At 44.3% G+C, this 15,803-nt stretch overlaps 1 protein-coding gene across 2 annotated transcripts; it reads right to left on the reverse strand.

Moving 5' to 3' along the window:
- Positions 1-198: 198 nt before the first annotated feature.
- On the reverse strand, positions 199-12,888 carry adkb (adenosine kinase b). 2 transcript variants are annotated; one of them, XM_060939147.1, is made up of 11 exons: positions 12,642-12,888; positions 7,444-7,518; positions 6,961-7,014; positions 6,496-6,574; positions 5,662-5,834; positions 5,439-5,547; positions 5,169-5,339; positions 4,940-4,975; positions 4,563-4,677; positions 2,488-2,574; positions 199-806 (listed from the first exon to the last, which is right to left on the reverse strand). In XM_060939147.1, exons 1-11 carry the CDS (start codon positions 12,698-12,700, stop codon positions 682-684), a joined length of 1,083 nt encoding a protein of 360 aa, XP_060795130.1. In that variant the 5' UTR covers positions 12,701-12,888; the 3' UTR covers positions 199-681. The 2 variants fall into 2 exon arrangements, with proteins under 2 accessions (XP_060795130.1, XP_060795131.1); XM_060939148.1 differs by lacking the exon at positions 12,642-12,888 and adding an exon at positions 8,840-8,945.
- Positions 12,889-15,803: the final 2,915 nt, after the last annotated feature.

The following is a 15,803-nucleotide window of genomic DNA, read 5'->3' on the forward strand; positions in this document are numbered from 1 at the left end:
AGAGTATACGTTACAGACACTATACTCAGCCTCCTGCCCGTGGCAGTGGTGTTCTGTCACCGTGTGGCTTTACCACTCACTCACTCACTCACTCACACAAACACAGCTCTTATACACATTACATATTCATGAGCTGATAAACTGAATGAGGTGTGTTTAAGTCAAAATACTTAAACGAGTGCAGACATGACACAGGGAGAATAATGACCTCTTTATTGGAGTGAGTGTGAGAGACCGTAAGACAGTGTAAGACGTACCTCATGCATATTTATCATTTGTGCGTTTAAGAGTTTGGTGTGCTGCAAGAAACAAACACAGCTGATCGAACAGTGAAACTGAAATCTTTGAAACACTCCAGTTAATAAAGATAAACCCAGAGATTTACACGACCACAGCGGCTCCGTCTCATTTGGACCTAATTAAAAAAAAAAAAAAAAAGTTCAGCTTTGACTCTTTAAGACTGTACGAGTGGAAAATCAGAGCTCACACATCACTTCCTGTCACTGATACACGGCGGCGGCTTCAGGACGTGGTGCACTCTGTACCGTTCTCAACCAAACACGTTTAAGCCGTTATCACATTTTGTTTTTTGCGCTTAAGAATGCCCTGGAAGCAACTGTAAACAAATGTAGAGGCACGCGAGTCATGTCGCTTAAGAGAGAGAGAGAGAGAGAGAGAGGTTTAATGAAAGTCCGGTTTCTCAGGGAAGGTGCATCCCGAGCGCTGGATGATGACATTAGCGGCGTAGTGACCTGCGTGGATACACTGCTCCAGAGATTTCTCCTGAACCAGCGCAGAGAGGAACCCTGAAATAAACACACACACACACACACACACACACACACACACACACGAGACCCTCAAACCACCACAATATCTTGATTCTCAATTATCCGAATTCCCATTATGACGCCTCCTGGTTGATAATTAATAATCCTGCCCGTTATCCAGCCAGTGGGTTTGGGAGAACAGATGCGTTACCCATCCATTCCAACCTGACGGAGATCTGATAGACTACACCACATCATGGAAAACAAACACCAGTCTTAGCTGGCTTGACTTTTGGGAGCATCTGCACTGAGATCCCACTGAATCAAAATAAATAACATAAAATAAAATGGGTGTCTTTTAAACAAATTCGATTAATCATCTTATATTAAACAAAGTAAACACCGAGCTGTTCATGTTGCTCTGTTTTGGTAGATATTTTAAATAAAAATACAGTAGAATGGAATTATTTTGTTATTTCCCAGCAAAAGACATGAAAAGCCATAAAGTCTATTTTTATTCCTTAATTTTATACATCACCCGGGGGTGCACACTGCAGTAGAGTGGACGTCCTTTAGGTGGCGCTGGTCTTCACGTATTAGTGCCGTTGTTGAGTTTGTTTGCTGCTCTACAGAAATCTTACAACAGCCAAGAGAACGCTGGGACAGTCTGTTACCCACAGAGCCGTGCTGGTGTACGCCACCTCACCCTTCTGACACCAAATGGGCAACGCTGGGCATGCTTTAACAACAACTCCGCATCACGTCGTAGAAAGGCGATGGTCACCGTAAACTCGGACAGCGTGAAGTTCATTTCTGCTACGTTGGCTGTTTCAGTTTTTCACCCACTCATCATGGATCACAGCATGGTGAGATCGTCCCAAACAAAACCCGATATCACGGACAGTTTGTCCAGAGCAGGCAAACAAACCTGATAGCAAAGTCTCCATTAGGAAGTGAGGACATGTCTCACCAACACTGAGACGTATTCAGACCAGACGTCTGAGATTAAAGTAAATGGTCTCATCCAAAGCGACTCCATGAAGGTTTATATGAATCCCCTCCAGGTGGCGCTATAATTCACAAATTAGTAAAACTGTGATGATGTTGGAACCAGTCAACACCAACCCCTGACTGGTCTTTCTCTCCGTTCCCTGAAGGTGTTTCCTCAGAGCTTTTCCAACAGAAGGAATCTGTGGTTCCTCAAACAGGAATTTTGAGAAGATATTCTTTTGCTTCTTCTCCTACCAGTTTTATCCAAATCATCAGGCTGTTTTCTGATCCAACCCCAACTATCACAAGTTGTTTTTTGGATTTTTGACACAAAGGATGTTTTATCCGTAATGTGCTTGGATGTCCGAGTCTCCAAACAGGAGAAAAGGACAAGGAAACGTGTGAACATACGATACGTTTAACAACATGACCGAAAGCTAATAAGCAAGCTGAGTGTTCATTTGTAACTTGGGGAGTGCTACTGAAAACAGGAAGTGAGGTAATATCTTAGCAATGGACTGATGTTTTGCCCTCAAACAGCATATCTCCTTGGGAAGAAGTGATGAAGATCCAAGTGGCTTCGGAGTTTCTGATTCATGACCAACCTTCAGCCTTCCGGAGACACCTTACAGCTGTAACGCTGGCTTTATATTAAACAGGCAGATACAGCAGATCAGGACCGACCCCACACACACACACAAAACAAAGAGAAGATTTAATTAATTACCTCCTACAAACGCGTCTCCTGCTCCGTTAGTGTCCACAATATCATTCTGATCAATATCCACCACCGGGAACCTCGTCACCTTCTCACCTGGGGGGGAGGACACAGAGAGAGAGAGAGAGAAATGGTGAAAGGTATCATGAGAGTTTGTAGAGAATGAAAGCAAATGAAAAACTTTTTTGCATATACAGTGCCTTGCAAAAGTATTCATACCCCTTGAACTTTTTCACATTTTTCCACCTTACAACCACGAACTTAAAAGTTTTTTTTTTTGAGATTTTATGTGATAGACCAGCACAGAGTAGCACAGAATTGTGAAGTGAAACGAAAACAATAAATGGTCTTCAAAATTTTAAACAAATAAAAATCTGAAAAATGTGGTGTGCATTAGTATTCAACCCCCTGTACTCTGATACCTCTAAATACAATCCAGTGCAATCAATTGCCTTCAGAAGTCGTCTAATTAGTTAATAGAGTCCTACTGTGTGTAATTTACTCTCAGCATAAATACATTTGTTCTGTGAAGGCCTCAGTGGTTTGTTAGAGAACACTGAAGAACAAACAGCATCATGAAGACCAAAGAACTCACCAGACAGGTCAGGGATAAAGTTCTGGAGAAGTTTAAAGCAGGGTTAGGTTATAAAAAAATATCCCAAGCTCTGAACATCTCAAGAAGCACTGTTCAATCCATCATTCAAAAATGGAAAAAGTATGGCACAACTGCAAACCTACCAAGACACGGCCGTCCACCTAAACTGACAGAGCGAGCAAGGAGAGCACTGGTCAGAGAAGCAGCCAAGAGGCCCATGATCACTCTGGAGGAGCTGCAGAAATCCACAGCTCAGGTGGGAGAATCTGTGCACAGGACAACTATAAGTCGTACACTCCACAAATCTGGCCTTTTTGGAAGAGTGGCAAGAAGAAAGCCATTGTTGAAAGACAGGCATAAGAAGCCATGTAGGGGACACAGCAAACATGTGGAAGAAGGTGCTTTGGTCAGATGAGACCAGAGTTGAACTTTTTGGCCTAAATGCAAAGCGCTATGTGTGGCGGAAAACTAACACTGCTCATCACCCTGCACACACCATCCCCACTGTGAAACATGGTGGTGGCAGCATCATGCTATGGGGATGCTTTTCTTCAGCAGGGACAGGGAAGCTGGTCAGAGTTGATGGGAAGATGGATGGAGCTAAATACAGGGCAATCCTGGAAGAAAACCTGTTGGAGGCTGCAAAAGACTTGAGACTGGGAAGGAGATTCACCTTCCAGCAAGACAATGACCCTAAACATACAGCCAGAGCTACAATGGAATGGTTTAGATCAAAGAATATTCATGTGTTAGAATGGCCCAGTCAAAGTCCAGACCGAAATCCCATTGAGCATCTGTGGCAAGACTTGAAAATTGCTGTTCACAGACGCTCTCCATCCAATCTGGCTGAGCTTGAGCTACTTTGCAAAGAAGAATGGGCAAAAATTTCAGTGTCTAGATGTGCAAAGCTGGTAGAGACATACCACAAAAGACTTGCAGCTGTAATTGCAGCAAAAGGTGGCTCTACAAAGTATTGACGCAGGGGGACTGAATACTAATGCACATCACATTTTTCAGATTTTTATTTGTTTAAAATTTTGAAGACCATTTATCATTTTCATTTCACTTCACAATTCTGTGCTACTCTGTGTTGGTCTATCACATAAAATCTCAATAAAAAACTTTTAAGTTCGTGGTTGTAAGGTGGAAAAATGTGAAAAAGTTCAAGGGGTATGAATACTTTTGCAAAGTACTGTATAATAAATATTCTTGAGGGTATCAATATTTTTGCACCAAATGTTTTCAGAAACAGTGCTATTATTTATATAAGGAAGTTAAAGTAGTTTTTGTTAGAGGAACACTAAGCTGTGCGAATTACTGTCACTATTTTGTGGGCAGCGGTTCGGGAGAAGGGTGCAAATAATTTTGGAACATAGTCTTAAAGTGGATATTCTCACATTTTCCCCTAAAACTAAATTTTCCACATTTGAATATGAGTGTGAGTGCTGGATGTGTACCACAGCAGTGTGTGTGTGTGTGTGTGCCGTACCCACAGTGGCGACGGTGTCGTACTGCCCCTGAGTGAACACCACGATCCTCTGTCTGTTCTTGTTCTCTTTGGGGAGGAGCTGCACCCTGCGCGCAATCTCCTCGATATCATCCGTCTACACACACACACACACACGGAGACTTGTGCTGGTGTGGTCTTGTGCTGTGTGTATTGTAACCATAGCAACCCTGGATGATGAAGTTTCAGGTTTTTTAATTATTAGTGTCAGACTGTTGTCATGGTAACCATGTTGTGGCCGCTTTGATCTCGTGTGTGGCTCAGAGAGTGATGTGTACAGAGTGTCAGCTTAAGACTGTCTCTCAGTCACCAACCGTGTGTGTGTGTGTGTGTGTGTGTGTATACACACACACATTCACCTCAAATCCCTGCTCCTTTGCAAACGTAGCGGCTTCCTGCAGAACAAAAATAGAGAACATAATAAATATAAAACATATAAAATAATTTAAAAAACAATTCATAATAACAACAACAAATAATCTACGTCTTGCTGGAAATTAAATCTAATGATGACATCAGTAGCAGGACAGCAGTGTGTTTAACATGTCTAAATATATAGAAACTAAATCATCACACACACACACACACCGTCTCATTGCCGAACAGGATGTCGACGTAGGGCATGACATTCATCAGCGGCTCTTTGAAGAACTGACTGATGAAGGGAGCTGAGAGGTTCAGGCCGAAGATCTTGTTGTGGTCTCCTGCGTGTTTGGCCACCTTCAGCACCGAGTCCGGAGATACGGTCAGGAAGAAACCCTACACACACACACACACACACACACACACACCACAATATTACCTGAGTTACTCTGAAACCAATATTGACTATAGTGTGTGTGTGTGTGTGTGTCTCACAGCGATATAGTACACTCTTGCTTTCTCCACCAGGTTCCAGTTATTCTCCAGATCCAGATGTTTCTCCTTATTGTAACAGTTTGCAGCTGCCAGATTAGCAACCAGAGACCTGCACACACACACAGAGTAACACAATGTTGAGACTATATAACTGCGGTGTAATGACCCGTGTGTGTGTGTGTGTGTGTGTGTGTGTGTGTGTGTGTGTGTGTGTGTGTGAGACCTGTTGTCCCCGGTGATACAGGCTGCGCAGGTTCCCGTTGGTTGTTCGCTCTGCTCGTAATAATGAGCGTCCACATGAGCTTCAGCTGCTTTCTGCTTCAGGATCTCCCCAAAGTGATCCTTCCCTATACAGCCGAAAAACGTCCCCACCTTGTGGGGCTTCTGGATCATCCACTGTACACACACACACACACACACCTGTTTATTATATTTTACTCCACAGCGCTGCTGAATTCTGAACTCTGATTGGTCAGAAGGTGTTGATTAATTCTCTCTGACTGTAGTGCAGGTTTATATTAATCTACTCGTTCTGATATATGTTCCCATTTCCATAGTAACAGCTCATTCACAGGGGTGTGTCCAGCAGATGCTCTGCATAAACAGATAAAAAACGTGTTGATCTTTATGATTAACTCAGACAGAAGGAGAGATGGGCGGCACGGTGGTGTAGTGGTTAGCGCTGTCGCCTCACAGCAAGAAGGTCCTGGGTTCGAGCCCCGTGGCCGGCGAGGGCCTTTCTGTGTGGAATTTGCATGTTCTCCCCGTGTCCGTGTGGGTTTCCTCCGGGTGCTCCGGTTTCCCCCACAGTCCAAAGACATGCAGGTTAGGTTAACTGGTGACTCTAAATTGACCGTAGGTGTGAATGTGAGTGTGAATGGTTGTCTGTGTCTATGTGTCAGCCCTGTGATGACCTGGCGACTTGTCCAGGGTGTACCCCGCCTTTCGCCCATAGTCAGCTGGGATAGGCTCCAGCTTGCCTGCGACCCTGTAGAAGGATAAAGCGGCTTGAGATAATGAGATGAGATGAGATGAGAAGGAGAGATTAACTTTAGACCTGTGCAACTTTAACAGAGTTCTGTGTCGAGCCGCCTGCATGGTACTCCACTTTACTCTTCTTCACAAGTTCATCAAACCTGGAAAACACACACACACACACACAATCAGCAGTACGCATTATTATGTGAAATCTTTTATTTGTATATAAATTAAAAACATTATTTATTATTGTTGTTCTGTTCCAGTAGGTGGCGGTGTTTCTCACAGTACTTTTATATCACTGACCAAATCTTTCATTGTTTTATTTCTCCTCCTGTTTTCTTGTTGATTAACAAATGATATTAGATATTTACTGGAGAATATGATTAAAACCTGTAAATCATCACTGTAGGGTCTTCTGAACAACACATGGCATAAAATGACCAAGCGGGTCACACAGAGGACAGCTGGGGAGTGGCGAACTACTGCTTATTCCTAAGCTTTTGTCACCATCTACATGTCGAGACTTGGCAGTGATACTCACAGCACTTTGTGCTTCTCCTCTGCCAGGATCTGATCATTGGGCTTCAGGCCATACCTACACACACACACACACACACACACACACACACTACAGTCAGTTAACCTGCAGGCTATTTCAATCTTGCCTAAAATCGTTCCCATGCTAATAACAGAGAATGAAAAAGCAAAAAGCCTCGACTTTGATGACTCTTAAACTGGTATAAGAACCTCACACTGGTGCGCAAGAAGCCCCTGATATGGCTGAAGGGGTTCAGTGGGTAAAAAAATAATTCAGAATAAGCCCCTATTTGCACCCAAAAATCCACAGACTGGATGGAAGAAGCCCCTGCCTAGACAGGAGAAGCCTCTGGGCACAAAGTGCCTCCAGCTTCGGTGCAAAGAAGCCCATACTTAGGCACAGGGACGTCCAAGCAGAAACTCCACCCCCAGGACAAAGTACTGCATTTGTCCAAATGTGTCTTAAATTGACAATTATTTTACTTACTTATCCAGAAAATCTTTGTCCACGACAGCACAGATGTCCAGTAGGGGATTACCCATCCCAAACAGAGCGTTCTCACTGCACGGGGGAGAGGAGGGGGGGAGAGAGAGAGAGGGGGGGGGGGGGGACGGGGAGAAGGGGGACGGGAGAGAAGGGGGGAGAGAAGGGGGACGGGAGAAGAGAGGGAGACGGGGAGAGGGTGATGGGGAGAGGAGGGAGGGAGACGGGGGAGAGGGGGACGAGGTGGACGGGGGCAAGAGGGACGGGAGGGATGGGGAGAGAGGAGGGAGAGGGGGACAGGAGGGGGACGGGGGAGAGGAGGGGGACGGGGGAGAGGAGGGAGGGAGATGGGGGGAGAGGAGGGGGATGGGGGAGAGGAGAGGGAGAAGAGGGGTCAGGGGAAGGGGCATGGGGACGAGGGGGACAGAGGAGGGAGAGGACGGGGGAAGAGGGGGACGGGGGGAGAGGGGGACGGGAGAGAGGGGGGAGAGGGGGACGGAGGGAGAGGGAGAAGGGGGACGGAGGAAGACACACACACAGAGAAGGAATGGGGGAGAGAGGGGGAGGGGTGTGTCAGGTTTCAGTTGGGTTCCACATGTCCAACATATGGCTTACTGCTGACTCAAATCTCTTCTCATTTTTGCACACACACCCACCATATTCACACACACATACACCATATACACACACACCATACACACACACATACACCATATACACACACACACCATATACACACACACACACCATACACACACACACACCATACACACACACATACACCATATACACACACACCATATACACACACACCATATACACACACACCATATACACACACACACACACACCATACACACACACACATACACCATATACACACACCCACACACCATATACACACACCCACACACACATACACCATATACACACACCATACACACACATAGACACCATATTCACACACACCATATACACAACCCACAGAAACATCAACACAAACATGTGTGATGTGTGTAACACACACTCTCTCCCCCCCCCCCCCGTCTCTCTCTCTCTCTCTCTCTCTCCCCCCTGTCTGTCTCTCTCTCTCCCTGTCTGTCTCTCCCCCCCCCCCTCTCTCTCTCTCTCTCTCTCTCTCCCTCCCCCTGTCTGTCTCTCCCCGTCTGTCTCTCTCTCCCCCTGTCTGTCTCTCCCCCCCCCCCTCTCTCTCTCTCTCTCTCTCCCTCCCCCTGTCTGTCTCTCCCCGTCTGTCTCTCTCTCCCCCTGTCTGTCTCTCCCCCCCCTCTCTCTCTCTCTCTCTCCCTCCCCCTGTCTCTCTCTCCCCCTGTCTGTCTCTCTCTGAGGTAAATAAACTCCGCCGTTCTGGAACATTCCCGCTGTGCGCGCGCTCACTCACCCTGCTGTGGGCATGGCGGAACCGGATCAGACCTGTGCAGCAGAAGCGCCGCGCGCCGCACTCCCACAGTAACAGTCTTTGACAGTGGGCGGGGCTAATCCTGGGAGCTGCGCGTGTGCGCCGGGAGCGTCAGAGAAACCGGAAACGGTCTCGCACTATCGCCATGGCTGATTGGCTAACATCAACGATGGGCGGAGTCACTGACCAGGCGAGGGATCATATCGGAATCTGATTGGTTGAAGTAATGTTGTGTCTAATATCTGTCTGGAATCATCACGCGATAAATACAAAAAGAAAAAAAGGAAATGAAGCACAGATCGAGGAGAACCCGGAAGTGAAACAGATCTGTGAAAATTATATTTAAAAAATGTACAATAATTTTATAAATTCCAAAAATACGGACATGATTATTTTTTGTTTTTTAATTTTTCCTTTTTGTATTCCTCTAATTTTCTATACTCATTATTACTTACTTCATTTATAAATATTTCTATTTATTTATTCCTGAAATAATAATAATAATAATAAGAAGAAGAAGAAGAAGAAGAATCAACAATAATAAAAACAACGAAAATAACGACATTATTATTGTCATCGTTGTTGCTTTTTATTATTAATTTATTTCAGCATCATTGATTTCTGTGTTTCTTTGCTCACATGATAAGTGTGTCAGTTAGTTATATCGTGCCCTACCTGTAGTACACACTACTTAGCAAGTAAATCTACTTATACAGCCAAAAGTATGTGCACCCCTGACCGTCACACCCATATATCCCTGTTGACCATCTCATTCCAGATTTATTTCTCTTTACTGTTATAATGAGCTCCTCTCTTCTCTTCTCTTCTCTTCTGGGAAGGCTTTCCACTAGATTTTGGGGTGTGGCTGTGGGTGTGTGTGTTCATTAGTGAGATCAGACCCTGATGTTGGGATGTTGAGGCTCCAGTTCCAGTTTATCCTAAAGCTGTTCAGTGGGGTTGAGTTCAGTCAGGGCTCTGTGCAGGACACTGTGCAGGACACTCGAGTTCTTCACTCCAACCTTCACACACCACGTCTTCATGGAGTTCACTGTGTGTACAGGAGCATCGTCATTCATGCTGGAACAGGACTGGACTCTGAGTTCCAGTGAAGAGAAACTGTAATGGTGCAGCACACAGAGACTTTCTAGAGAATTGTCAACTTCCTGTTGCTTTGTAGTAACAGTTTGAATAAGAACCACATATGGGTGTGATGTTCGGGGGTGCACATACTTTTGGTCATATAGCATAGATATAAAGATACTCAATTAGCAACCATGATAAAGCTTCATGAAAATCTGGAAAATTATATATATATTGTGTAATTAAAATATATTTGTATAAATCATGTGTATGTTCAGATTATTTATGTATCATGTACAAATTATTTCATGCTTGTTTACTAATTTTTGCCTTTGTATTCCTCAGTGTTCATTCTGTATTTATGGACATATTTATTTGTGATCATTTATAAATATTTTAAAAATGCTCAACTTCTGTATTTAGTTATTTATCTATTCCTGATTTTTTTTAAATCATTAAAGTATTTTAAAAATATATTTATTGAGTAAACAGAGAAATAAATATAGCCACACCCACCCTGCCAGTGTTTAATCCTGATAAAACACTGATCGTGAGTGAGTTCACCAGCAGCACTTCCTCACCTCACACTCACCCCTACAGGAGTGTGCTGGCAGGGTCACGTGACTCTGTGTGTGTGTGATTAGTGTGCTTGCTCAAGCACACTACTGCTGTTCTTTAGTTTACTTATTCTGCCTTATTCCGACACGTTTTTTGGATCCACTCCTCCTCCTAGGGCGTTCGAGATAGAGACACCGTTCCAACTCTGAGACGTCTGGCCCGAAGTGGTGTAGTGTGCTTGCATACAGCTTTTGGATCAACGCGCCCATTCTCTTGTTGTTTTTCTTTTGTTTTTTTCCCATAGAGAATGAATAGGGCTCATGAATCGAATTGTCCTACTCGGACACGCTCCATCGCAGATGCACCAAACCTCATGTGATCCTTCAGGCCAACTCCCCCGACACATACATGCAATCAGTTCTGACCCGCACTCATATTTTTCCTTTCTTTTTGCTCATCCCTTTTTCCTCCATAGGCTTGCATTGATTTTTGGCCCCATTGAAAATGAATGGTGTTTCAGGAGAAAAACTTTCACTCTCCATCAATTTTTTTTAACCGAGTGACCAAACTTCAAGAAACTTCACTTGATGCCTCAGGCCAAGTCCCCGCACAGATCCATCCCCTCATCTGAGACCTGCACTCGTCTTTTCCTTGGTTTTCACGCATCTCTTTTTTCCTCCATAGGCTTCCATTGATTTTTGGCCCCATTCAAATGAATGGAGTTTTGCTCAGTAACACTTCACCACACATCCACCAAACTTCATACGGCACCTCAGGCCAAATCACCATCACACACGATATCGGTTCTGACCCGCACTCGCCTTTCTCTCGCCTTTCATCCTTCCAGTTTTCCTCCATTTTGCCGCTAATCAGTGGAAGCTTGACTGAGTCGTTCTTGCCTTCCCCCATAGGTGATGATGCATTTGGCAAGGATCTGCTCATCTGAGACTTTGACAGCAAATCAACTTCAACTCAATGGCCACGCCATTAGGAATACTTACACGCACACACGATAGCAATTCACATATAAGCATTCATGTGTTACCATGCTAGCTGTTAGCATGTTACCCATTACGATATCATGCCTGCTGTTAGCTTGCGAGTTGTTAGCATGTTCACCATTAGCATGTTATCATGAGAGCTGTTAACATGTTAGGATTAGCATGGTAGCATGCAAAGTTCACCTGAGGATGTTAGCATGCTAACTGTTAACATGTTAGCTGTTAGCATGTCACCCTCAGCGTGTTAGCATGCTAAAAATTAACATACTAGCCATTAGCATGTTAGCATGATAGGTATCAACATATTAGCCTTAAAGTGTTAGAATTTTAACAAATAGCATTTTAATCAGGGCGGCATGGTGGTGTAGTGGTCTTGTGGACCTTCTTGCTGTCGCCTCACAGCAAGAAGGTCCGGGTTCGAGCCCCGTGGCCGGCGAGGGCCTTTCTGTGTGGAGTTTGCATGTTCTCCCCGTGTCCGCGTGGGTTTCCTCCGGGTGCTCCGGTTTCCCCCACAGTCCAAAGACATGCAGGTTAGGTTAACTGGTGACTCTAAATTGAGCGTAGGTGTGAATGTGAGTGTGAATGGTTGTCTGTGTCTATGTGTCAGCCCTGTGATGACCTGGCGACTTGTCCAGGGTGAACCCCGCCTTTCGCCCATAGTCAGCTGGGATAGGATCCAGCTCGCCTGCGACCCTGTAGAACAGGATAAAGCGGCTACAGATAATGAGATGAGATGAGCATTTTAATCAATAGCATGTTAGAATGCTAGCTGTTAGCATGTTATCTATAAGCATGTTAACATTAACATGCTAGCTTTTAGCATGTTAATATGCTAACTGTTAGCATGTTAGTATGCTAACTGTTAGCATGTTGGCATGCTAGCTGTTCTGCTACAGCTCAGTAAGCACACTTTGCGTTTTCTCTGCGGAAATGCAGGCGAGTGTGTTTAATATTCTCCCCGCCTCGGCTCGGCTGCCTCCATGTTATAACCGGTTTAACACTGTGTGTGTTCAGATCAGAAATGACACCGCAAGTACAGGCTCCGTGATGCTAATGCTAACTAACAGCCATCTGATCCACAGTCAGACTCCGCCCCCTCAGACAGAAAGCAGGACACAGAGAGAGAGAGGTGTTTAATCTCTTACCTCAGTGTTTCATAAACCATTGTCTCTGTGTGAGTGCGAGCATCCTTCTGCTGAGCCATCTCTCTCTCTCTCTCTCTCACATACACACTCTCTCTCTCTCTCTCTCACACACACTCTCTCTCATACATTCTCTGTCTCTCTCACATACACACACTCATACACACACTCTCTCACACACACTCTCATACACTCTCTCTCTCATACACACACTCATACACACACTCTCACATACACACACTCATACACTCTCACATACACACGCTCATACACACACTCTCACATACACACACTCATACACACTCTCGCATACACACACTCATACACACTCTCACATACACACACTCATACACACTCTCACATACCGTACACACACTCATACACACTCTCACATACCGTACACACACTCATACACACTCTCGCATACACACACTCATACACACTCTCACATACACACACTCATACACACTCTCACATACCGTACACACACTCATACACTCTCATACACACTCTCACATACACACTCTCATACACACACACTCTCACATACATACACTCTCACATACACACTCAAACACACACACTCATACACACACACACTCATACTCTCACATACACACACTCATACATACACACACTCATACACACACACTCTCACATACACACTCTCATACACACACACTCTCACATACACACACTCACACACACTCTCATACACACTCTCATATACACACACTCTCACATACACACACACTCTCATACACACACACAGTCTCACATACACACACTCTCATACACACACTCACTCTCATACACACACACTTATACACTCTCTCACACACACACACTCTCTCTCTCACACACACTCTCATACACACACACGTATACACTCACTCTCTCTCACACACACACTCACTCTCATACACACACACTTATACACTCACTCTCTCTCTCTCACACACACACACACACACACTCTCATACACACACTCTCATACACACTCTCTGTCTCTCTCACATACACACACTCACTCTCATACACACACACACACACACACACACACACACACACACACACACACTCTCATACACACTCTCATACACACACACTCTCATACACACACTCCATACATGTCAACCTTTGGTCAATCAAACCTGTATAACCAACCTCCAAAATCCGTATTTCCCTTATAAAATGCAAATTAAAATAATTTACCTAAAATTTGAATGATAATTAACAATGATATATCCCAGTTACTTTTTATTCAATATTAATAACAATAAACCTTCAGAATGAATACAAAGCTCCAATGTTCGACAAAAACACAAAGTGTCACTCTAATGTTCTGAATTGTACTCCATGACAGCTTTTTTAGCGCTCTGCACCAATACCTCACGAGGCTGCACGTCACAGCAAGTGTCTGTGTTGATCTTGCCGGAGTGCCCATTCAGAATCTTTTCAGTCGCTATTGAAAGTCGCTCAGGTGGAAATACGCGTTTCAAACAAAATGTTACTTCCCGGTTGGCGGGATTCTCGCAATGCGGTGTGCGCATGATCAGAAGTGGAGCAAAGTCTTGCTACCACAAGATAACGCGCGATTTCATAAGACTCTTTACTGGCTGTCTGTGCTTTCTGTGGTGTACAGTACGTTTGTAAATGTTATGCGCTCTTTTATCATCGTGGGAATTGATTATAGCTCTAAATAAATATTGAAGTTTTTTTAAAGAATCCGTCCGTATAACTTTATTTGTATGCCCGTATACTGCGTTTATTGAATCAAATCCGTATAAAATACGGACATTCCGTATAGGTTGACATGTATGACACTCTCTCATACACACACTGTCTCTCTCACATACACACACTCACTCACTCATACACACTCTCATACACACACACTCTCTCACATACACACACTCATACACACTCTCATACACACACACACTCATACACACACACACACACTCTCATACACACACTCACAGGGCCGTCGACAGGGGGGGACAACCGGGTATTTTGTCCCGGGCCCAGGCATGAGGGGGGGCCCAGAACTGGTCCCTCATGAAGATGCCATTAATCATTCTGTTTCATTTCAAAATGTGTTGATTTGGGGGAGAAAAATGTGCTATATTCGTATTCAATGAATGATTTCTGGTTCTTTTGCCTTTATTGTCTTCGAAAATAGATTCAAGAACCCACGTACCACCCCTAATGCAGAAATGGTTTGGTCTTTGATTAAGGTGCCAAATAACACAGCACTATAGAGATCTTGCAGTCACGTGACCGGAAAGTACACAACCGCCATCTTGTCGGTCAAAAACACCGCTGAATACTGCTGCACTCGTGTACAGAATGGATCAATTTCAACCGACGGACTACACGGCTCATTTTTCTAATGAACAGATAACTAGATATATGTCTAAAATAAACGATCTACAGATTAGTGACCCTTATGGCTTACCGGACGTAGTTTTCACGACCGGATTTTGAACTGCCAGCAGAATACCCGGACGTGTATGATTACCTCATTAACTTTCCCTCGCTGTTCAGTGGTGAAGCACTGCGTGCTTATAAACCTCTGCACAGTTATCTTTACAGAAATTCAGGATTTGTCAGCGACTCAGATGTGGCATCTTGTAAACAAGAATCCTCATTGGATGGGTAAGTCACTTAAGTATTGAGTATAGCACTGACCAGCCGATTATAGAATAGAATAAGGTAATTCCAGCTGTAATTCCAAATCGTCCGTGTTGTTTACATGAATCTGGCGTTGGAGAGGTAGAGGCTTGGCAGTGGAGGTTTGAGTGGCTGTTTGTATGTGTATATGTATGTGGCAATCATATCCAAATGTTTTAGGCACGCTTGCTGAGCTGCGCTGAGCTGGACTCCGGTTAGCTGAAAGCCCGTGGAACGCTGCCTCTTGTTAATTAAACCTTATTTTGTTGGAAATCATCCCGTGTAGATACGACGGCATGTGAAATTGCCAGCTAGATAGAGTTTAATGTAACGAATGGGCTATAAATGGGGTGTTTTGAGGTTAGTCTGTTGCAAAACAAACTTTTGCTTAGACTGGATACTCTTCAAACAATTCCCTTGCTCAAGTGAAAAATGATAGGCCTGTATGAAAAGCGCAATTAATGAAAGTAGCCTAATAAGCCCTAAAT

The sequence above is a fragment of the Neoarius graeffei genome, chromosome 14 (assembly GCF_027579695.1).
Source record: "Neoarius graeffei isolate fNeoGra1 chromosome 14, fNeoGra1.pri, whole genome shotgun sequence".
NCBI lineage: Eukaryota > Metazoa > Chordata > Actinopteri > Siluriformes > Ariidae > Neoarius > Neoarius graeffei.